General features: G+C 41.5%; 1 protein-coding gene across 7 annotated transcripts in view; it reads right to left on the bottom strand.

Annotated features, from left to right (window-relative positions):
• Positions 1-5: 5 nt before the first annotated feature.
• Positions 6-23,332, bottom strand: part of dcaf6 (ddb1 and cul4 associated factor 6) — a 32,042-nt gene continuing 8,715 nt past the window's right edge. Inside the window, exons 3-21 of one of the 7 annotated variants that reach the window (XM_084907568.1) lie at positions 21,820-21,912; positions 20,079-20,264; positions 19,881-19,994; positions 18,567-18,702; positions 16,345-16,556; positions 15,001-15,094; positions 13,454-13,573; positions 8,461-8,811; positions 7,955-8,161; positions 6,300-6,359; positions 4,249-4,432; positions 3,485-3,594; positions 3,052-3,343; positions 2,846-2,887; positions 1,347-1,485; positions 1,039-1,195; positions 867-955; positions 682-787; positions 6-599 (exon numbers count right to left, since the gene is read on the bottom strand). In XM_084907568.1, the coding sequence (XP_084763694.1) occupies positions 541-599; positions 682-787; positions 867-955; positions 1,039-1,195; positions 1,347-1,485; positions 2,846-2,887; positions 3,052-3,343; positions 3,485-3,594; positions 4,249-4,432; positions 6,300-6,359; positions 7,955-8,161; positions 8,461-8,811; positions 13,454-13,573; positions 15,001-15,094; positions 16,345-16,556; positions 18,567-18,702; positions 19,881-19,994; positions 20,079-20,264; positions 21,820-21,912 (2,751 nt within the window). In that variant the 3' untranslated portion in view covers positions 6-540. The remainder of the gene's footprint in view (positions 600-681; positions 788-866; positions 956-1,038; positions 1,196-1,346; positions 1,486-2,845; positions 2,888-3,051; positions 3,344-3,484; positions 3,595-4,248; positions 4,433-6,299; positions 6,360-7,954; positions 8,162-8,460; positions 8,812-13,453; positions 13,574-15,000; positions 15,095-16,344; positions 16,557-18,566; positions 18,703-19,880; positions 19,995-20,078; positions 20,265-21,819; positions 21,913-23,332) is intronic. The other 6 variants (XM_084907561.1, XM_084907562.1, XM_084907564.1 and 3 more) reach the window with 6 other exon arrangements.

A 23,332-nucleotide genomic window follows, 5' to 3' on the forward strand; every position in this document is an offset into this window, starting at 1 on the left:
AGATATATTTGAGATACCATTTGGCTTTATTTTTTATTTTTTCCAGGTTTTGTAAAACATATTTTTGGGGAGAAGATCCACAGCTTTCTTCCCCCCGCCCCCCTTTCTTCTTCTTCTTTATCAACAAGAAAATTAAAGCATCCGTGTTTTACTTTATGTCTGTATTCACATGCGTAACTGCCGGAGCAGCACATCAACATTTCTCAGCTGTGCTACAGTTTCAAAAACGTCAAACGTTAACACTGATCAAAGCTCACCTTCTCCTAACAAAATAATATTGCACTTAAACTTTCACACCAGCCACCACTTTTCCTCACACTTATATTTTGACGTCCTTGCCTTTACATTCACACAAATATAGTTTATCCTCATACAGACACATCAGTAAGAAAGTCTTCTTAAAAAACACAAGGGGCTAGAAATTACACTAATTTTCAAAAGGAAGTTTTTCTACACTATACTTGTACAAATCTCGGGTATTTTTCAAGTGCTATACAGCAAGAAGAAATAGTGTTTATTTTAAAATAAAATTCCAGCTGGCTACTGCTCGTCCTCGTTTTCCTGGCCTGAGCCTTCGGAGCGATCGCCTTCTACTCGATCTGCAAAGAGGAAGAGGCAAATATTAAAGAGGCTGAGATTGGTCTAACAAAAACAGTGTGCTACATGCGTGTGTGTGTGTACCTGATCTGATGTGATTGAGGGAGGCCAACATTCGAAGCATGAAAGAGGCCGGGACTGTGATCGTGTTTCTCGTTTCCTCCAACATCAGCTCATTCCGAGTGATGACCTTGACGGGAAGAGAAGAAGAAGAAAGGTTTTACGGTGGGTTTGGTTTTTTTCTTTTCTTTTCTGTGGGTTGACTCTACCTCCTCAGCGAGGACTCTGTTGAAAGACGGCGATTCTTCCAGTGGCGACCAAATCTTGATATCATAATCTATCCCTGAAGAAGCCAGAACTGAAACAAAGCAGGAAATGAGAGCAACGTCAACAAGTGAGGAAACATCGTCCGGGTTCAGGTGGGACATCCGCGGGACTCACTGGGGTCGTAAGGGTGCGGCTGCAGGCAGTTGACCACGTGGTTGTCGGCTTCAAGTAGCATGAGGTGCTCTGCGGTGTGTCTGTCCCAAATGAAGATGTGGCCGCAGTCTGAACCACTCATCACAAAGTTGTTGCCCCAGAAACACGACTCCTTTATCTACACACAGTTAAAAGGGAACATTGAGTATTTTGGAAACTGCACTCTTCAAATTTCACAGAGTCTGATGACAACAGTTAAAACACTGATATCAGAGCCAATGGATTATTATGAGTTCAGACTAATACAACACGCGTGGCCCGAGGTTTACCATTGTCCTGGAGTTGCGGTGGCCTTTGTAGACCATTTTGACTGAAGGTCTCCTGATATTCTGAGTCTCGCTCTCCTCCATCTCCCTCCTTTCTTTCCTCCTGCGGAACAGCTCCTGAATACGAGCTGCTGCTGATTGTCTAAGAAAAACAAAACAAAAAAGAAGAAAGAAACCCCAGACTCATACACGTGCCTGAAAGCAAACAAACCCATGCTGTCAGTGCTGCCTCAAGTCTCATGCTTCAGACCTATGCTACACGGATATTTTTTTTAAACCATTAACAAGATTGTATCAAACAAGCTCCAAGCGAGAAAGCAGCCACTTGCAAGCGAAAGCACCTGCCTGATCCATCATAACCGACTCAAGCCAATAAAAGTTTGTTCTTCTCAACCTTAGAGTGACTTCAACCAAATATATACACTGTAACAGTATTGTACACAAAGCTAAATCCAGAAATGTTTTAATGATACAATTTTCATAATTTTGACCAGACAAGCCACCAGAATAGATCTGAAAAATAAAAGAGAGAGAGGGGGCATTCACATACAGATGGATGCATCGGAGAGCAACTTGGGCCGCATGCCCAAGGATACTTGGCATGCAGACTGAGGAAGCCAAGGATCGAACCACCAACCTTCCAGTCAGCAGCTGATCTGCTCTACCACCTGAGCCACAGCCACCCCACATGGGGAGGTCTGCACAGAGGTAGCAAGGTAGTCAGGCATTAATAGTCTGCATACATCCCCCTAAATCTCCAACGAGTTTGCTCAGTAGAGAAAGGAAGTTCTTAGTGAATCGACAGTCAGAGGCTGTCAGTCAGCTCGACAGCTTTGTGCTCATAATCAGGATGAGCCACCAAGGGGAGGAAATCTACTTTGATCAAGTTTCCAAAGGTAAAGAGTTGAATATTCTGCAAAAGGCACCATACATGTCAAATTAAATCAAATATGATGTTTTATCTTTAAAAAATAATTTGCGGACAGGTTATTTAGTTACATGTTCAACTACATTTGAGTCCTAAAACGGTTAAATAATTTTTTTTCAACCTCCTCAAATTAAAGCCAAAAGTGCTCATGAGCTGCCACTTTCATTTCAAATCTACTGAGATGGCATACAGCGTGAAATTTATGAAAATGGCACTTCTGTTTAAACCTTTTTTGACCTCGCTGTGTGTAAATGTGTCCGTTTTATATTCGTTTGGCTCCTTTCTGCAAGGATTTCATGCATGACACTCATTTCTTCTCCATCTGTTCTACACAAAATGCAGCTGTGATGCTTCTGTTCACACCATTTGTGGAGTCAGTACTCACATGCACGGCACTCTACAGTCGGCTGTGTGTGTTATTAGTGCACTGTGAGAGAAACCGTCAAACCAAGACAAAAGAAAAGAAGTTATCCGATTACTGCACATCACGTTGTGCTCTTAATTTTAAATGCTCCGCAGCATGTCACACTCCTGATGCATTAGATGCGTTCACTTTCCAATGCAAACACATTACCTGATCATCCTATCTCCTACTGCAGATCCTCTGGAATTAAATCTATATTTGTAGTAAAACAGTCAACAGCAAAGCATCACAAATTCTAAAATCAGCACACCCACCCCCTTTTTAACTGAACTAAGGAATGCGAAATGATCACCTGCATTCAATTCAAACAGAGTTTTTCTTACTTGTAGTAAGAAACATTATGCTCTCAAACACACCTCTGCCCCTGTCCTCTGAACCTTGAGGGGGGGATAAGAATAGGATCATCATCACTGTCATCAGAGTCCTGGTTGCCGCGTGCGGGCTGACTCTGGCCCTCCACGCCCTCCTGCCCCTCCTCTGTAGAGGGCTCTGCTCGCCGACAGCCCCCTGACCTGTCCTCTGTACCTTCCGGCTGACTCCTCTCCTGCGGCGAAGACGCCATGCTGTCTCCCTCAGAGGAGCCCTCTGCTGGAACCTGAGCTGCTGAGCTGCTGGGGGCACTGGAGCAGGAGGCATCACATGCTGGCTCTACGGAGGAAGCCAGCAAACTCATATCATCGCAATCAGGATTGGAATACAGTAAGCCATTCATTGTGTCATGTTTATTGTTCTAGATCAGACAATGTTTGAGATAGAGGCGTTTTCATGATGCTGTAGGAGACGACTCACCCTGCTCTGATACCGAGCTCTCTGTCGACAGAGTCTCTCTGCTCTGTACAGCTGCAGCTTCTGATGTTTTGGGGCCTCCACTGCCCATCGAACTGGACGTGCTGCTGCTCCTGTAGTGGAAGAACAAGAGTTACCATCAGTCCTTTTGGGGTGGTTTTTCTTGAAAATTACTCATATTTATCTGAGGAAAAAAATAAATATGGGAAGACACAAGTATCATGCAGTTACCCCGACTATAAGAAGGTAACTCCTATTGAGTTACCTGAATTTGAATGGAATGAGTGAAGTTGCACTGGAGACCTTTGCTTTTCATTCTGTCTGTAAACAAGACAGCTCGAAAAGTTCTGAATGAATTCTGATAAAACTCTGTCAGGGTGTAAGGTGGGTTCATGTTAACTCTCCATTAAAGTTTGGCTTACATCCACCAAAGTCTTCACTGTCAACTTATTGATTTATTTGTCAAAAAAAAATTGACAAAAAGCCTGATAACTTAAAAACTATGATTCTCACAAGCGTGGTGTGTGTTGTCAACATATACAAATGTATACAAAGCACCGTATGAAGATTTAAATGATCATTTCAACCTTAATTATCTGAAGGTCAACATGAGCCAAATTAAATTTTATTGTCATTTATTGTATTGACATACAGGTATACAGAGGAGGAGATATGAGGATTATAAATATGAGATTATAAAGTTCATCCAAGTATAATGTCACATTCGACCTAGAATGGGAAGCTGACACCCACTGGCCATCACTCACCACTCATCAGTGAAGTCCAGTTTGATAGTGCTGGTGGTGGTTCCCTCTGAGCTGTAGTGCAGGCTGAGGACAGGCTCTGCTGCACTGGGTCGACTGGTGGAAGTGGAGGTGGAGATGGATGGGATGCTGCTGGCTGGTGCAGCAGCAGATTCATCAGCAGGTGAAGCTGTAGCTTCGGCTGCTACTGAGAGAGGAAGAAGAATACACACAGGCAAAACAAGCAAGGGGGGCTTACTGATACGCACTGGCTGTACAGACTAAAACTCTGATCAAAAGTAACTCTTCCTGTCGTTTGCAGTGTGCAGTTGGTCATTTAAAAACACACCACAAATATGCAACTCTGTGTTGCATCCATTCCCTCTGATAAACAACATTAAACAGAAATGGGAACATGCAGCAAACGTTAGACAAAACCACAAAGGACATGTCGTAAAAGACACGTATTGACAGACAGCCACAACAGCAAGACACAAGACGCACACAAACACACACACACATGTCAAAGGCCCTAAAGGGTCATTACACCCGTTAGCTGCTAGCTACACTGAAGAAAAGGAACAGGTTTCCAGGGAAGATGAAAATTTGAGCTGGAGGACAAAGAGGGACTTGTTGCTAAGATGCTACATGCTATATCTCTGTCAGTATGCACTGCCAATAATCACAGATGTAGTGTAGCTATACAGTACACACAAAGTAGCTTGATATTATACTGTTGGTGTTGTATATAAAAAGTATTATAAATACCTCTGGACTCAGACCTTTGTCCTAGAGTAGTTAGAAAAGTTATTTATTAGTAGTAACTGATTGGCTGCCCCTAGCAACCAGAAGGAGGTGGGTGGAGCTTGGGAGTGTGCCGATGGAGGATGATGTCCGCGATCGTGAGCAGTGATAGCTCCAATCAAAGCAATAATTTTCTGGAATTTCCCCAGTGATCCATTAACTTATCATCATTATTATGAGAGTCATATTAAAGTGAATGTGCCTCGCTCCATTTTCCCAGTTGCATCTGCACACATAAACATCTGCAGCACAGGCGTGTCTGGGCATGCACATAGGCTTATGCCTGACTTCTTAGAAGTCAAGTATGTGTGTAAGTGTAATAGTTACACTGATCCACCATCACGAAATGAGACAAAAAGATTTTTCTGACCCCCTTTTTTTGGCACATTGTGCATTATGTGGTGCGCAGTGAGGATTTTATCAACCATCAGCGATGCCAAAAGGGGACTTGACTAGTGTGCAAGTTGTTGAACCCTAGAGCACTGATCACAGGTATACCTGCATATTCTAAAGCCTAGAATTACTAACATAGCTCAATGTCCAAATCTCTGATCATGCTTAAGATGAGCATCATCCTCTTTTAATTATCCTCTTTAAATGACAACACAGTAAAACGTTTAGATTAATTAAACTGAATATGACATTATTTTTAAATGAAACAAAGCTGTGTAGATGGTCCACTCTGATCAAGAGAGATCAAGAGTGAACCATTGGGGCTTTTCAGGGTTGTTGTGAAGTGTTTATGTAACAACATATGTGCCTTAAAAAGACCATTGTTTTGCTTTGGCACTATACAAATAAAACTGAACTGTTAAAGATGAAGCCACATTAAATCTGACTACCAATGCTAATCATTGCAAAGGAGAAATGTCAGATGTAGTAGGGCATTTCAGAAAAAGCTAAATATTGCACAGATGGTTCAGCAGAGAGCACTGAAATGTATATGTCTGAGTAGTGCTTTTCTTTGTGATCCAGTTGAACTAATTTTGGAGATATTGTTTATTACATTACTCAAAGCTCTAACTTCTTAAACAATTGTATTAAATCCTTTGGCCAGAGCAACAGTAACAGTCAGACACATCCACATCTGGACAGTAGAATATTGAACAGTAAAGCAGTGGATACAGAGAAAACAAAAACATGAAATTGATGGAGGACAAACAGTGGAGTGAGACAGTATGAGGGAAAGTGGTTAAGACAGAAGGTGGAGAAGACAAAGCGAGTGGCAGGGTGAGGGTCAGGGAATGGGGTTGGGGGAGGGAAAGACGCACCCTGCTGTTCATCAAGAGTCATGGATCCCAGCTGTTTGTTTACCACAGACGAGGGGGAATCTGGAACACAAATGAGACCAACTAAACATTGAACAAAGAGGTCAAACGTGAGGGCTCACACAGTCAAGGCGCACACGGGTTAAAAACTTCTAAATCACGTTTAAAATAAATAAATAAATAAATAAATCCAGGGCCAAGCAGAAAGAGCTTTCACATCAGCCAAAAATAAAAAAGCTCCTTCATCTGATAACAGCTGTGATCGGTTTACAGAGTGTTGGGGAAGCTCAGTGAGAATCAGCGATTAGTAAGTCTGAACGGAAACAAGAACATGATTTTCATGCATGCTTTTTACAGATGTGCAAAGAAATGTTTTATATCTGCCGTGTTATATAGAACCTGGAAATCCCAACCATCAAGAAGTGCTTACTTGGGCTTGCCACAACAAAACAACAACAACAGCAAAAGAAAAAAAACCAACAACATCTGTTTGGCTGCTGGCTACACGACACACTTCTCCAAGATATCTGTGACCAACTAAAGCCAATTAAGTGAGAAGAAGCAATTTAAATATTGTGTCTACTGAACTGCACAATAACGTGTTCAATAAAAGCTTTCATAACAGATGCCTCATTATGTAAAGCCAGTTTTGTTGTGTTTTTTTAAAAATCGGTTTATATCTTTAATATTAAAGTTGTACCTACATTTTTAGAGAAAAGAGCTGAAAGTGAGAGAAGCTCTTCGGGTTAACTAAATGCTGTCACATTAAAACTGAAGCAGAACAAACTTAAAAAATACTTATTAATAAACATATATTACATAATCATTATTTGATTCGAGGGTTTTACTTTATTGCTTTGCGCTTGTGCACAGACAAAAAAAAACCAAACTGTTAAATAAGCCACAAATTGTTGCAAATAGGAAAACCGAGCAATAGTTCTGCGGTCTTTCCGAAGCTCCTTCAGAGTCAGTCTGGACTCCAAAGTGGATGCTTTTTTGCTTATTTTCACTCCAGCATTTTAGAAAATTTGGTTGTTTTTTTTGTTTCAAGCATTTTAGTTCATCTCAAGTAAGTAACATCACTTATGTCTGTTTATTTTTTCTGTTTGTCCACCGGCTTTTGAGTATCGAGACACATTTACAAAACGGGCAACACTAACTGATGGAAATAACCTTAATTTTAACATCAGCAGCAGGTGAAGCCAGTAATGTGACCTATCCAATGACATTGAAGAAAGAAAAAAAAAAAGGTTATAAAGTTATATAATCAAACATGGTTGAACAACCACATGAGCCATGAGGCCAAAGCAAAGCTTCATACTGTCTGGTGCCACTCCAGCAGGAGAGTTTGCAGGTGAAAACTCAAGCAACAAGTGGAAAGATGGAGTGAGAGCATTAGTGAGTTAAGGGCTGAGCAAACAGTGGAGAGGCGACACACTGGACTCTGGAGTTTAGAGGAAGTAAGGGGTGAATAATAAGAGAGCGGGGAAGATCAGTGTGTGGTTAGTGGTCAGTAACAGCAAGACTGGGTCTTTCTGGAGCCTCTCTACAACAGACATGGCTGTCTTTGCTTAAAAGGCGGGGACGGGTTAATGGCAGGGGAGCAGCCCTTATGGAGGGATTGCTGCAGGGTTGATGAGCTCGGAGGGGTGGGTAACCTGTACGGGGTTGGTTCTCAGGAGCAGCAGCGGCAGAGGTAGCAGCTCTTTGCGACTGTCTCTCAGGGGCTGCAGAGGAAGAAGAAGGTGAAGAAGAAGAAGGAGAAGGGGCCGCTCGCCGACCCCGTCCAGGTGGGTCAGCCAGCCGGAGCAACCTCTGCAAACGCCTACACACTAAACTTATGGGCAGCCGATGAGGACCATACTCTGACAAAGGGGCAGAGGAAGAGAGGAAGAGTGGATGCACGATTAGAAGACTGACGGAGGATGTGAGGAGAAGATTCGGCACAGAGAATCGGGCAAAAATGAAATAAACAAGCAGGAGGAGGAGGACAACAGGATGCTGAAGGAAAATAAAGTGAAGTGAGGCTGCTGCTTGAGTGGAGTGGCTCCAATGAACACACACCCACACATACACACACTCACACACCGAGCAGTTAACCCTCCTCATTGGACTGAAGGCTTACATGTGAACAGTGAGTGTGAGTGCGGTCCTGGTTTCTTACCTGAGAGTGCGGGCTCAGAGGTGGGCGTGGCCGTCGGCGTCGGGGTCCCAGTTGTGTCACCCTGACTCCGCTGCTCTGAGTCGGGGGACGACGTGAGAGGGGAGGAAGAAGTGGCCGAGGTCTCCACTGATGATGAGCTGGAAGGAGGAGGTGCTGTGACTGTTGATGATGACCCTGAGGAGGAAGAGGAGGTGGATTTAGGCATGGGCGCAGTGGTGGCCGCTGCGGGACTGGCAGGTACCTCTGGGGAGTCCGTCCCCACAGGCCTCTCGGGGGCGCTGGACTCCTGACTAGAGTCGCCTGTTGCGGCAGCTGGAGCATTCAACATCCCCTCGGGACGAAGAGCTGTACCTGAAGACAAAAAAAAAAAAAAAAAAAAATCAAGCAATGATTTTAGATTTTGGCTAGTTTACGGTTTATTATCACAGAAAGATTCCTAACAGTCAGTCTTACTGAAGTTTAAGCACATTAATGAGTCAATCGTCAACAAATTCCTCCATAGTGACAGTTTTAAGTGTAAGCCAGAGTGAGGATGTTAGGTCTTCTTAACGCAACATGAACGACTGAGTGATTAATAAATTAGCTAATTCTTCCTGAAAGGGATGTAAACGAACAAGTGATGGACGACACCCTGAGACTACAAATAAAGCATTAAAATGTGAATCATAATTCACGTCGGCAGTAATGACACCCGGTTACGCCAATCGGAGGTCACTAAAATCAATATTGAATCAATGTGCAACTTTGCTAAAACAATGTCGGACTCTGTAGTTTTCTCTGGTCCCCTCCCCAATCAGACCAGGAGTGACATGTTTAGCTGCATGTTCTCCTTAAATTGCTGGCTGTCTGAGTGGTGTCCCAGAAACGATGTGGGCTTCATAGATAATTGGCAAACCTTCTGGAGGAAACCTGGTCTTGTTAGGAGAGACGGCATCCATCCCACTTTGGATGGAGCAGCTCTCATTTCTAGAAATATGGACAAATTTATTAAACCCCCCAAAATATGACTATCCAGAGTTGGGACCAGGAAGCAGAGTTGCAGTCTTACACGCCTCTCTGCAGCTTCTCTCCTCCTGCTACCCCCCCAAAAACCCATCTCCATAGAGACTGTGTCAGCTTCCAAAAAGACAAAAAACAAACTAAAAACCAGCAACAAACAACTTAAACATAAACAATCAAAAAGAAAGAACATTACAGTATCCACATCTGAACCAAAGAGTAAAACAGTGAAATGTGGATTATTAAATATTAGGTCTCTCTCCTCCAAGTCTCTGTTAGTACATGACTTAATAATTGATCAACAAATTGATTTACTCTGCCTTACAGAAACCTGGTTGCAGCAGGATGATTATGTTAGTTTAAATGAATCAACACCCCCGAGTCATTCTAACTACCAGAAACCTCGAAGCACAGGCCGAGGGGGCGGTGTGGCAGCAATTTTTCACACCAGCCTATTAATTAATGAAAGACCAAGACAGACTTTTAATTCATTTGAAAGCCTGATGCTTAACATTGTCCACCCCAGCTGTGAAACTCAGAAACCAGTCTTACTTGTTACCATCTATCGTCCACCTGGGCCTTACACAGAGTTTCTGTCTGATTTCTCAGACTTTATATCTAATTTAGTTCTGAGCTCAAATAAAATAATTATTGTGGGTGATTTTAACATCCATGTAGATGCTAAAAATGACAGCCTCAACATGGCATTTAGTCTGTTATTAGACTCAATTGGCTTCTCTCAAAATGTAAAAGAACCCACCCACCACTTTAATCACACTCTAGATCTTGTTTTAACATATGGCATAGAAACTGAACATTTAACAGTGTTTCCTGAAAACCCTCTCCTGTCTGATCATTTCCTGATAACATTTACATTTACAATAATTGATTACACAGCGGTGGAGAGTAGATTTTATCAAAGTAGATGTCTTTCTGAAAGCGCTGTAACTAAGTTTAAGAATATAATCCACCCACTGTTATCATCTTCAATGCCCTGTACCAACACAGAGCAGAGCAGCTATCTGAACGCTACCCCAACAGAGGTCGATTATCTTGTTAATAATTTCACCTCCTCACTACGTACGACTCTGGATACTGTAGCTCCAGTGAAAACTAAGGTCTCTAATCAGAAGTACCTGACTCCGTGGTATAATTCTCAAACACGTACCCTAAAGCAGATGACTCGTAATCTGGAGAGGAAATGGCGTGTCACAAATTTAGAGGATCATCATTTAGCCTGGAGAAATAGTTTGCTGCTTTATAAGAAAGCCCTCCGCAAAGCCAGAACATCTTACTATTCATCACTGATTGAAGAAAATAAGAACAACCCCAGGTTTCTCTTCAGCACTGTAGCCAGGCTGACAAAGAGTCAGAGCTCTGTTGAGTCAACCATCCCTTTAACGTTAACTAGTAATGACTTCATGAACTTCTTCACAAATAAAATTTTTATCATTAGAGAAAAAATTACCAGTAATCATCCCACAGATGTAATATTATCTACAGCTACTCTTAGTACCATTGATGTTAAGTTAGACTCTTTTTCTCCAATTGATCTTTCTGAGTTAACTTCAATAATTACTTCCTCCAAACCATCAACGTGTCTTTTAGACCCCATTCCTACAAAACTGCTCAAAGAAGTCCTGCCATTGATTAATTCTTCGATCTTAAATATGATCAACCTATCTCTAATGGTCGGCTATGTACCACAGGCCTTCAAGCTGGCTGTGGTTAAACCTTTACTCAAAAAGCCATCTCTAGACCCAGCAGTCTTAGCTAATTATAGGCCAATCTCCAACCTTCCTTTCATATCAAAAATCCTTGAAAGAGTAGTTGTCAAACAGCTAACAGATCATCTGCAGAGGAATGGTTTATTTGAAGAGTTTCAGTCAGGTTTCAGAGCTCATCACAGCACAGAAACAGCTTTAGTGAAGGTTACAAATGATCTTCTTATGGCCTCTGACAGTGGACTCATCTCTGTGCTTGTCCTGCTAGACCTCAGTGCAGCGTTCGATACTGTCGACCATAATATCCTATTACAGCGATTAGAACATGCTGTAGGTATTACAGGTACTGCGCACTGCAGTGGTTTGTATCATATCTATCTAATAGACTCCAATTTGTGCATGTAAATGGAGAGTCCTCTTCACACACTGAGGTTAATTATGGAGTTCCACAGGGTTCAGTGCTAGGACCAATTCTGTTTACATTATACATGCTTCCCTTAGGCAGCATCATTAGAAGACATAGCATACATTTTCACTGCTATGCAGATGACACCCAGCTCTATCTGTCCATGAAGCCAGATAACACACACCAATTAGTTAAACTGCAGGAATGTCTTAAAGACATAAAGACCTGGATGGCCGCTAACTTTCTGCTTCTTAATTCAGATAAAACTGAGGTTATTGTACTCGGCCCTGAAAATCTTAGAAATATGGTATCTAACCAGATTCATACTCTGGATGGCATTACCTTGGCCTCCAGTAACGCTGTGAGGAACCTTTGAGTCATTTTTGACCAGGACATGTCCTTCAACGCACATATTAAACAAATATGTAAGACTGCTTTCTTCCATTTGCGCAACATCTCTAAAATTAGAAATATCCTGTCTCAGAGTGACGCTGAAAAACTAGTTCATGCATTTATTACTTCCAGGCTGGACTACTGTAATTCATTATTATTAGGATGTCCAAAAAACTCACTGAAAAGCCTTCAGCTAATCCAAAATGCTGCAGCAAGAGTACTGACAGGGACTAGAAGGAGAGAGCATATTTCTCCTGTTTTGGCTTCCCTTCATTGGCTTCCTGTTAAATCCAGAATTGAATTCAAAATCCTGCTCCTCACATACAAGGTCTTAAATAATCAGGCCCCATCTTATCTTAATGACCTTGTAGTACCATATCACCCTATTAGAGCACTTCGCTCTCGCTCTGCAGGCCTACTTGTTGTTCCTAGAGTATTTAAAAGTAGAATGGGAGGCAGAGCCTTCAGTTTTCAGGCCCCTCTTCTGTGGAACCAGCTTCCAGTTTGGATTCGGGAGACAGAAACTATCTCTACTTTTAAGATTAGGCTTAAAACTTTCCTTTTTGCTAAAGCATATAGTTAGGGCTGGACCAGGTGACCCTGAATCCTCCCTTAGTTATGCTGCAATAGACGTAGGCTGCCGGGGATTCCCAAGATGCATTGAGTTTTTCCTTTCCAGTCACCTTTCTCACTCACTATGTATTAATAGACCTCTCTGCATTGAATCATATCTGTTATTAACCTCTGTCTCTCTTCCACAGCATGTCTTTATCCTGTCTTCCTTCTCTCACCCCAACCGGTCGCAGCAGATGGCCCCGCCCCTCCCTGAGCCTGGTTCTGCCGGAGGTTTCTTCCTGTTAAAAGGGAGTTTTTCCTTCCCACTGTCGCCAAAGTGCTTGCTCATAGGGGGTCATATGATTGTTGGGTTTTTCTCTGTATCTATGAAGCGCCTTGAGGCGACTTTTGTTGTGATTTGGCGCTATATAAATAAAATTGAATTGAATTGAATTGAATCTGCTCAGTCTGAACTTCATGGTTTTATCCAGGAGATGAAGCTGTATCACAACCACTTCGTACATATTTCAGGATGTGAGTGGAGCAGAGATGAGACTGTATTTGAAGAGAACCCGGAGCAGAGTGTAGTGTCTGAGGTAAAAAGAGTATTATTTTACCATTTTCATATCACTATATATTCAGTAGTGATGTGCATTTTAAGCTACGTGTGCATTTGCTGCCAAATGCAGTGGTCACATTTGTTCATTTGCACGTTTATAAAAAAAAAAAAAAAAAAAAAAAAAAAGGGGGGGGGGGGGGGGTGAATAAACAAGTGGCATTCTCATTACTCTGCACTACTTCATTTAGAAAAGCCAAACATCAGATCAACCTGACACACAGATCAGGTTCAAGACACAAATAAATAATTTAAAGACACTTTTTGGCCCGTTTGAAGGCCGGAGTATCGAAGCCTCACCTCGGGGCCGCGTTTGAGGTCGGGTTCCTCTGCTACTCTGGGCTTCACTGGCCTCCTCAAACCACCGGGACAGCATGTCCGACATCCTCTGCATCAGAGACACGTTCGGACTCTGCTCCCCTGGAACAAAAAAGGGAAAACGTCTTTAGATCCTGTCAAGCTTTTCATTTTGACACAGTCCATATTTATAGAAACAACAACAAAAAAATTGGAGTATTTGTACTCAAAAGAAACTGCTTATCATAACTGATCATATGCAAGCAGAGGCTCATTAAGACCTGCACAAGGATGACTCATTACACAAATTATTAATTTAATATATGAGAATTTAGGGAAAATTTATCCCCAAAAATGACAAACAAAATAAAAATAACAAACAAGAAATCCAACTAGAAAAGAAAAAAACCCAACTTGTGAACAAAGTAAAGCACTCTGAAACAGTCATCACCTGAAACCCTAAGATGAGTTTTTCCTCCATTTGACTGATTTTTTTCTTATTTCTGAACAAAATAAACCACAGTAACAAAATAGATTAAACAACTTAAACTACGTTCATCTATGGTGAAAAAACCCTGCGGCAGGAGACCGCTCCAAGTCATTTGCCTCAAAGTGAGGTTTCTACTCTCTCTGACCCAAGCAAACTTTGATACACTATAAAGAAGTTCAGCTTTTTACACACATTTTCACCTGACTGTGTGAAATATAAGCTGTTACTATTGCCCCAGAGCTTTTTTTTTACCATTTTTCAACCCAACCATTATTTTAGTTGGATGTTTGTTCACTCTTATTGCTATTGTGTCTAGTTTGGGCCACTCTGCATCAACTATATCAACTTTAAAGGAAACACTTTAAATCGGGTTTACATACTCTGAGCTCCAGTTAAGTTTAAAGGGTAAACTTGATGGATGCATCAAGAGAACTGAAGCTCAGGAAGAACAGCAGGACGTCCAGAGGTCAGGTTGGATCTACGAGACAGTGAACCCTAAAAACTCAGATGTATTATCAGTGTGAGTGTCTGTGCCAGAGAGAAAGCACTGCATGAAAGTGCCCGTTACCAGGTGAATGTAGCTTGTGCTGAAAGTGCTCTGAGTGTTCAATAAGATGGGAGCTGGGATTTAAATGCATTTACCACAGATCACTGCACTGTTGGTTCTCTTTTTATTGGTTATGTTCATAAGTTGCAGAGTTGGTGGTGAGACAGTTTTATGGCCTGATTTCTTCTTCGTCTAAGATTACAAAATCAATATGGGGAAAATATATTGCTAAAAATGAAGGAAACGCTTGAACAACTTTAACTTTTTGGTGTGATTTTGAACCCAGTCCTCAAAGAGTTGATGATTTTTACCACTGAATGGCAGTCAAGATTTACAACTTGAGGATTTCGTTCCTAAGAGATCCAATGTGTGATGCAAGTGTTCCCTTAATGTTTTGAGCAGTATATAAAAATATATTTTGCAGGTTGGAGTCTTCTCAGAGTTTGTCAGAGGTCGGGCCTGTCATACGAGACCGTCGCTGTAGACGAGCAGGAGCACATACTGTGATCTTACCATCTCTCTCCCTCTCGCTCTCAGGGCGAGCTCGGGGTCCAGTGTCAGACCAGTCACCTCGTAGACGGAGGCGCTTCACTGGAGGCTGCCTCAGCTGTGGAAACACACACACATTCACAGAGATTAGCAGTTTGTCAGTCAAGGCATGGTCAAAAATAGCTGCGCTGCCAAAGCAAAACACTACTCGTCTCTATCAGTGTCCTCTTTAAAGTGTTCCCCCCACCCCACCCCCTCCTCCTGGCAGCATGACTGAGGTTGCCTGCCACTTTCCAGTCCCCCTGGCTGCAACAGGCTGAGAGCCAGAAATAGGAAAAAAGAGGTTCTTAGAGCAGGGACTATCCACCGCTTCAGTCAGGAAATGTGTGGACAGGTGGTGAAAAGGAGCAGAAGCTGAAAGACAGTTGAATAAATCAGATAAAAGGATTAAACAAACAAGGTCGCAGGTAGAGGAAAACAGAGGGGGTAAGGAACACTGCTCCTCGCCTGCCCCAAAATCAGCCTGAACTATTTTGGTGGTTTGAGGAACGCTGCCTGCGTCGCTCGCTGTATTTGGAAAGGAATGCGTGTGGTGGTTGCATCTAGATACAGCTGAACTCGCCATGGCACCGTGATAAAGCACATTCGGACACACGTGAAGACCACCACCGAGCGCAAACACGCAGTTTCCTTGATTGTTCAGTTGTTTGAATCTCAAAACTAACAAAGGAAATATAACTAAGACCCAAACAGATCAGGCAGTAATTCATGACGCTGTTTCCATCCTCAGTGCGTTTCTTCCTTCTTTGTATTGGGTTTGTTTTTCTCAGGGTCATTTGCTCACCTCCCTGCACTGCATCAGCCACCACAGATTTAGCACTGATGTCTGCAGGGCCCAGAGGAGCAACAACAAGGTCAGTTCTGTTTACAACAATCGGTCCTATTCGCCCCCAAAAATCAGCCGCATGGACACCTCCGCTCAGCCAGACGTGATTATGTTTATTTTCTATATAGTCCGTTAGCACTCTTAACAGGAGACATAACATGTGAGGCCTCCATTAACCTTCTCAGTACATGTTAACTTGAGATCTACACTCCAGTAGTCAGTCAGCTGATCAACAAGAAAAGACAGAGACTCTTGATTGTTTTGGGTATTTTACCCATTTTTTAAAAAGTGGTAAATATTTTTGGATTTTGTCTTAGACTGACAGATAAGGCAGATTTTTATTTTGTAGATCAATTTTTACACACTTGGAATAATGGAAAACTGTCTAAATGACAGCACAGTGTCTGAACCAATATAAACCTTTAAAAGACACAGTCTGGGAGAAAAGAATGACAGAAGAAAAGTTCCCATCGGGATCTCACCTCCTCTCTCCTCTCCTCCGACGGGCCCTTGAGCTCTCGAGCCTGGTCATCTTTGGGATCGAACAGGTAAATGTAATCGGAGGAGTAACTGACCAGCACCTCCTGACCGTCCTCGCTGTAGCAGAGAGAGGTCACTCTGCACGACTTGTTGGACAGGTGAGCGGGAACAAACCGAACACACATGCCCGTGGTTCCCCGGCCCATGTAATTACCTAAAAAAATGAGAGAGTGTGCAACTTAGCCAATGAGTCGGTGAACAGGATTCTTAATTATATTTGTGGATTTGGTCCAGACGAGTCGGTGGATTTGATATAAATGATATGTCAAAAGCAATTGAATGTGTTGAATGGGAATGTCTGTTTACTGTGCTGAAAAACAGTTTGGTTTAGTTCAACATTTTTGACCTGGGTCAGAACAATCTAGTCTTCACCACTGGCTTCACTGCACACCAACTCTGAGGTTTCAGGGTGTTTCCCACTATATTGCGATACTTGGCAGCGTTGCCGTCTTTCACTATTCCTCTATAGAATCCATAGCCACTGCCTTTAGAGCCGAGGAAAGGGTTACTGATGTGATTAGATACACATCCTGTCAGTCAGTTGGAATTTGGGTCAGATTTTAATCCTTTCCCTTTCGTTCAAGCCACACAACTTACCTACTTGAGAATCAAACTTACGTGTTTTAAAAGGAATTCTAAAAACATCATTTTAAAACTCTGTTACAAAACAAGAGCTGGCGTGCTGAGCTTTACTGCCCATTAGTCACTGGAGGAGTGAATATAATCAACTTGAAAGGTTTACCATGCCATCCCCGTGTCTAGAGGTACCCAAGTCTATTGGGCAGCACGAATAGCCTGGACTTCTGCCTCAGGTGAAAAAAATCAAAGTTCTGTCTGAGTTAGCAGGGGATTGGATATCAATCCACTAACTGTTTGTTTTTTAAATGAGATCAACAAAGGCCAAAGGAAAACAACTTCATATCCTTAACCTTGCTGTAAAACGCACCTTAAAAACCTGGTTCCAGTTTAGAAAACCTGTTTGCATCAATCAGCTATGCTTCGTTTCTCCTGTGGTGAACAGTTGTCTTTTCTCGTTGTCTCAAACTGACGTCGTTTTCAAACTTGCCACAAAAATGGTCTGTATTTATTTATTCACTTTCTTAAGGATGTATTTGTGTTCTAAGGAACACTCGTTATTTCAGGCATTACACAAAAGTTATAACAGTCCAAATGACAGTTTTTCAGATGCTCATAAATATGAATTTTTCTTATTAAAACATTTTACTCTCCCATATTTGCTGGCCAATAATATTATTAGTGACATACTAGATTTAGACCCCGGCACAAAGAGCAACGCATCTAAAATGTACAGTAGGATCCAGAGTAATAATCCACCCTCATTATCTAAACACTGAACTCCTGGTGGAAGTGTAGCAACACTGCCGAGAAATGGCCCGAAGACTTATTCAATAATTAATCAGACAAATCTCCATCTTTTAATAACTGGATCTATCGACCTGGTCACTATGATAACGAAGCTACTGCTGGTCTTGTTAGTGTATGTAATTGTGGTATACTCAAACTTATTGTTGAGTTAAGGAGAAAGGTCCATACTTTTTTCATCATACACATGTACTGTGTTTATCCCACTAATATCCACATCGATTTATTAAATCAGTGTTATTCTTTTTCTTTCTCCATTACATTTGTAATCTCAGTGGGATAAGCGATAGGGAGAATTTAAGTGTTTTGTTTAGTTTTGTTTAGAAAAACTATGAATAAAGTTTAAAAAAAACAAAAAACAACTTGTTGGCATGCCTCACCTTACCCTACTGTTTAAACAGTCTGTTTAAAAGTCTCTGAATAAAAACACTGACTTGCATTCTGTGTAGGAACAACGCTCCATAAATACCTTCTATAAGCAGTTGTCAGAAGGATTTAAAACACACAGGAAGAAGTAAAAATACTCGTGAAAGTATCTAAAAATAGAAATGTCCAACAAGAGACGAGGCACAGCACAGCAGGCTGGAACCAACAACTCAAAGGGAGATCCTCCCCCCGCTACCTTCATGTAAACGGGAAACTGGTTGAACATTCAAAGCAAAAACGGACATTGTAAGTTTATTTTCTCCACCACAACAGGCTGTGTTACCTACACATTAACACGAGGATAACGAATTTGTGACGTGTAGAGTGGCTAAGTCCACCGTGCAGGGCTGCTTACCCGTCGCTCTTGTGCCCAGCATGCGTCTGTCGTAGATTCGCACCGAGCTGTCGGAGCAGCCCACGGCCAGGTAGTACGGCACCAGCGGAGAAATTGATATGGAGGTCGCTGCTCTTCTGCAGTTTATCAGGATGTCCTGAAATGAAAGAGAGCAATGAGGTCTGGAAGTCACTTCTGCTCAGTAATGGCAGATATCACTAATTGAGAATAAAAACAATTTAAAAATGATGTAAACTAATGTAAAACTGATGCCTGCAATAAATCCTGTGTTGATTCAACTGTAATCATTTTGAGAGGTACAGTTTTAGAAGCTCAAGAGGTGTTTCTGTTGCTTTATGAGACTTTATAAGACCACATTAACATCACTGGTCAGACTAAAGATATTTGATGTCAAATCCCAAACTGCTGTATCACTCTGAAGTAGTTGCACCTAATAAAGTGCCAACTGAGTGGAGCAACTGCACTACCAGGTCTGACTACTGCAGGCTGATGATGGGGAGGCAGAGGGGCCGGTGACACCAGCTGGTAAAACTCTTCTGACAGTTTTAGGGTAACAGGTTCTCATCTGGAGCACGAAATACAAGATGCAGCAACATAATCTAGGAGGACACGGTTTCTCTCTCACACACACTCATCTATCAACTGAAGCAGGCTGGTTTAAAGCCAAAGAAACCGCTTCCTAGAGGAGAGACCAAAAGCTGTTTGTGAAGAAAGCAGTGAAGTAAGAAAGGGAGGGGGGGGTCCATTATCAGTCCTGCATGAATACAAAGACTAGTGAGCCATTTTCAAAGAAAGAAAAAAAAAAAAAAAGATATATCCACAAACTCTTATACACTAAACACTGAAAAACTCAAGGTCAAGTTCCTTAAATGGGCTATATAAAGATTATTTATATAGCTCAATGAAAACAACAGTACAATATAAACTTATATAGCCCCAGGAAAAGCTACACTAAAAACCAGAAAAAAATAAGCTCAATACGTGTTATCAAATATAATAAAAACATTTTTAAAAAAAATGTCACACTGGAGCCAAAACCCAAAGAGAATAAATGCATTTTTAATAAAGACTGTATCGACTAAGCTGTGCAGACACAGAGAGGGAGATTAATCCATAGATCTGATAGTGTTGCTGCAAAAGCTCGATCACCTCTCTGTTTTAATCTGGTTTTAAGGGCACCTGCCAGGGTTTCCACAACAAAATGATGGTTCTTCAATCGATCCCTCCCCAAAGCTACAAACACATTGATCCTGACCCTGACTGATGATGAATCACAGACAGAAAAAAGACAAACATCACAGATGTCACCCGTACATCTTTGCAGTCTTCTTTAGTGCAGCTAGTTTTCATGCGAAGGTCAAACCATCGCACCGTGCCGTCCTCCCCGCAGGACAGGAACGTGTAGGGGTCGTTCGGTACCGTCATAATCTGAAGAAACAAAGCGAAGCTTAGAAGGCAGGAGGGTAACGAGTAAGAGAGAAACCCTTTTCATCAGCTTCTGTGAATCAGCACCTCATAAGCGGTTCCATAATGGCAGGTGAACTGACACTGTCTGTTGTACTCGGGACTCTTCTCAGTGTGGGTGTAGTAGATGATGCCGTCTCCAGAGCAGGAGACAATTTCCTGATCGTTGGTGTGGGGCATGAACTTCGCACTGAAGATGTTTGCCCGATGACCTGAACGTATAGACTTCTTGACCTAAAGCAGAGAAGAAGAAATGCATGATGACAGCTGCATCAGAGCGGATGCTCGACCAGAGGCAGCAAATCAGCAGATGAAAGAGTATAAAATGTTGACATCCTGGGGGATTTTTGCACACATTTACATAATTTTAGACACCAATGTGTTCATTTGTAGTATTTAGAGTTGCTGGTAAGTGGTCTCTGGGAGCAATGCCATGCTTTTTCTGACTGTTTCCAATCTTTGTCTAAACCCAAGCTGAAGTCAGGTCCCTAAGTATTTGGACAGATGCCATTTTTGCTGTTTTGTTTCTGCACACTGCCACAGTGGAAGTTCAAATAAATAAAGATGTGACTGAATTCAAGGTGTTTAACAAAATTATTGCATTTAGCAATTACAGACATTTTTTATATGCAATTGGCAGCTGTTTGTAGCTTTTTATTTTATTGCACTAGCAATAGACCAGACATACATTTCCATCCTGCAGTTACTTCAGTTTTGCATGCTGCCTAAAAAAAATCAAGTTGTTTCCATGAAGAAATTAAAAGAAAGACAAAGAGGCCCAGCATGAACTACACAAAGACAGGAAGGCATACTGGGATTATTTAGCGGTTAGCCACAAAATGCGACTCTGCTGCTAGGTTTGGCGTTTGACATTTTGTTTTGTTTTCCTTTTCCCCTCATATGACATCATTTGAAAGTCAAAATATGTCAAAGAAAGAGAAACTAAGGGAACCACAGAAACTTCTCTTACCACTGTTGTAATAACAAAGATGAAAACACTCTCAAGACTCTCATAGATTGTTAGACACTTATGTAATTTTAATGTTTAAGAGTTAGAGTTTTATGATGAATACAGACTCAAACTGGAGACTCGGCTTAAGTTAGATCAGGGGTGGGCAATTCCAGGCCCCGAGGGCCGGTGTCCTGCAGGTTTTAGATCTCACCTTGGGTCAACACACCTGAATCACATGATTAGTTCATTACCAGGCCTCTGGAGAACTTCAAGACATGTTGAGGAGCTAATTTAGCCATTTAAATCAGCTGTGTTGGTTCAAGGACACATCTAAAACCTGCAGGGACACCGGCCCTCGGGGCCTGGAATTGTCCACCCCTGATTTAGATGAACCTAACTAGACAACTACACAGACCAGGAGATCTCCTACCTCTATATTAGATAACAGTTACATTTAAAAAAAAAAAAAAAAAACAAAAAAAAAAAAAACATACAAATTCCTGCTCAGCATCCCAGTTTTAAAGACTAGCACCACCCTCCAATTCACCACATTTCTGTTTCAGAAAAATGTGGGCAGATAAAAAAGGTTCAGAATATTGTGGGATATTTTTGTCCCAGCGAAACAAACCTTCAGTGGGTAGACATCCCTCACAAAAGCAGTTGTGGAACATCCATCCATTAAATAATTCCTTTAGTTTAGTATCTCAACTGTGCTCTGCCAATTTAAGCTTTTTGTCCTGTTTTATGGCTAATTTACCATTTATGCAAAGAATAACAGTTAAAAATGATCAGTTTGGTGTTCATCCATAAACAATGTCAGACACATTTGATTACAACCTTTTTGTTGTAAGGGTTGGTGATGACCAGGAAGGTATCGTCCGACCCTGACAGGATGTATTCGCCCGTGTCGTTCCACGATATAGTGTTGACCTGAGGAGAGATCAGAGAGAGCGCTTACATGGTGTTTACACTGACAAACGCAAGTTCAATTCCAACATCCATTCATTACAGCTTCATAAATGTGACGACTTGCTGAATTTCTTCATTTTATGTAATACGAGATTGATGTAAAACAAATAGTTAAAAAAATAAATAAATAAGTAACTCAGTCCAGCCCCAAAATGTGGACACGTGAGAGAGGATTCTGCATGACGAATGTGAATTACTATCAGAGAAGCAAATAACAAGAAACGGCATGTCCCTGCACAGAATTACATTTATATTATTGTCTTTTCTGTGCTTGTTAAGCATCAGCAACAAAGAAAATCCCTGAATGCCTTTGTTTCAATCAGTAAGAAAATATGGATGCCATTGTCCAATTCAAATTAGGTTCATTAACAGTTCGATCAACTGAAATAACCACCAACATAAGGCTAGAAAATGAGTTAACTGTGGATCTAAGGAACAGCAAAAGAAGAGTGATGCATCAGGTCAGTGTTTGCTGTCACTCTGTGGATCAATATTTCATTAACACCTGCAGCCTCCGTCAGCGCCTCATCGTGTCAGACTGCCTCTGCTGAGACATTACACTGTGTGTATTCCTACATGCAGACCTCACGTCTGAATCAGGTTTTTAACATGTTTGACTCAGTTTCTGAGACGCTGCACATCATCTATAGTTTGATTTGAGGTGGAGTGTAGGTGAGGCCCCTCCTCACCTAATGAAAGATTAACAGATGGTGACAGATGAGGCAGGAAATGGTGTTATTTATTTATTATGATGGCATTTTTAAACACAGGCTAGGGTTAGCATCTCGTGTAATGTGGTACAGTGCAGAGTCAGAACAGGTCAGGTATCTCACGGTGTCCACTGAAAAACTTCTGTAACTCCAAGCTTAAAATTTCTATAATAAAAGTAATTAAAGTATTCACAATAATTCATATTCACTAATATTATTCTTCTGATGCTAAAATCTGCTAAATTGACACATTTTAGGTGGTGCAAATAGAAAGTCTTTATCTGATTAATAACTTAAAGTGGACCTGTTACACTTATTGTTTTCTGTCACATATACATTGTTAAAAAGGTGGATGTTCATATTGGCCATGGCCAAAGCCTTAAATAGTGAGGTCAGTGTATATACAAGTAATCCCTATGAGCTTACAGCTGGGGTTTCAGGCTGCTCTGAATGCTGTGTTTCAGACTGTTTTTTCCACTCTTGGATGCTTTAATGTCAGGATGTCTGATATCCCTCATAGACTGACAATGAGCACAACAGCCCCTGCTTGTTCAAGTCATCTGTTTATAAGAAACAGTCAATCAGTAAAGGAGCTAAAACGACTCATTTCAGAACATGGCTGAAGGCCAAGTATAGCTAAATAAAGATTATTTTGAAATGAATCATACAAG

This window comes from Perissodus microlepis, chromosome 16 (assembly GCF_051167445.1).
Source record: "Perissodus microlepis isolate ML-2025 ecotype Zambia chromosome 16, ASM5116744v1, whole genome shotgun sequence".
NCBI lineage: Eukaryota > Metazoa > Chordata > Actinopteri > Cichliformes > Cichlidae > Perissodus > Perissodus microlepis.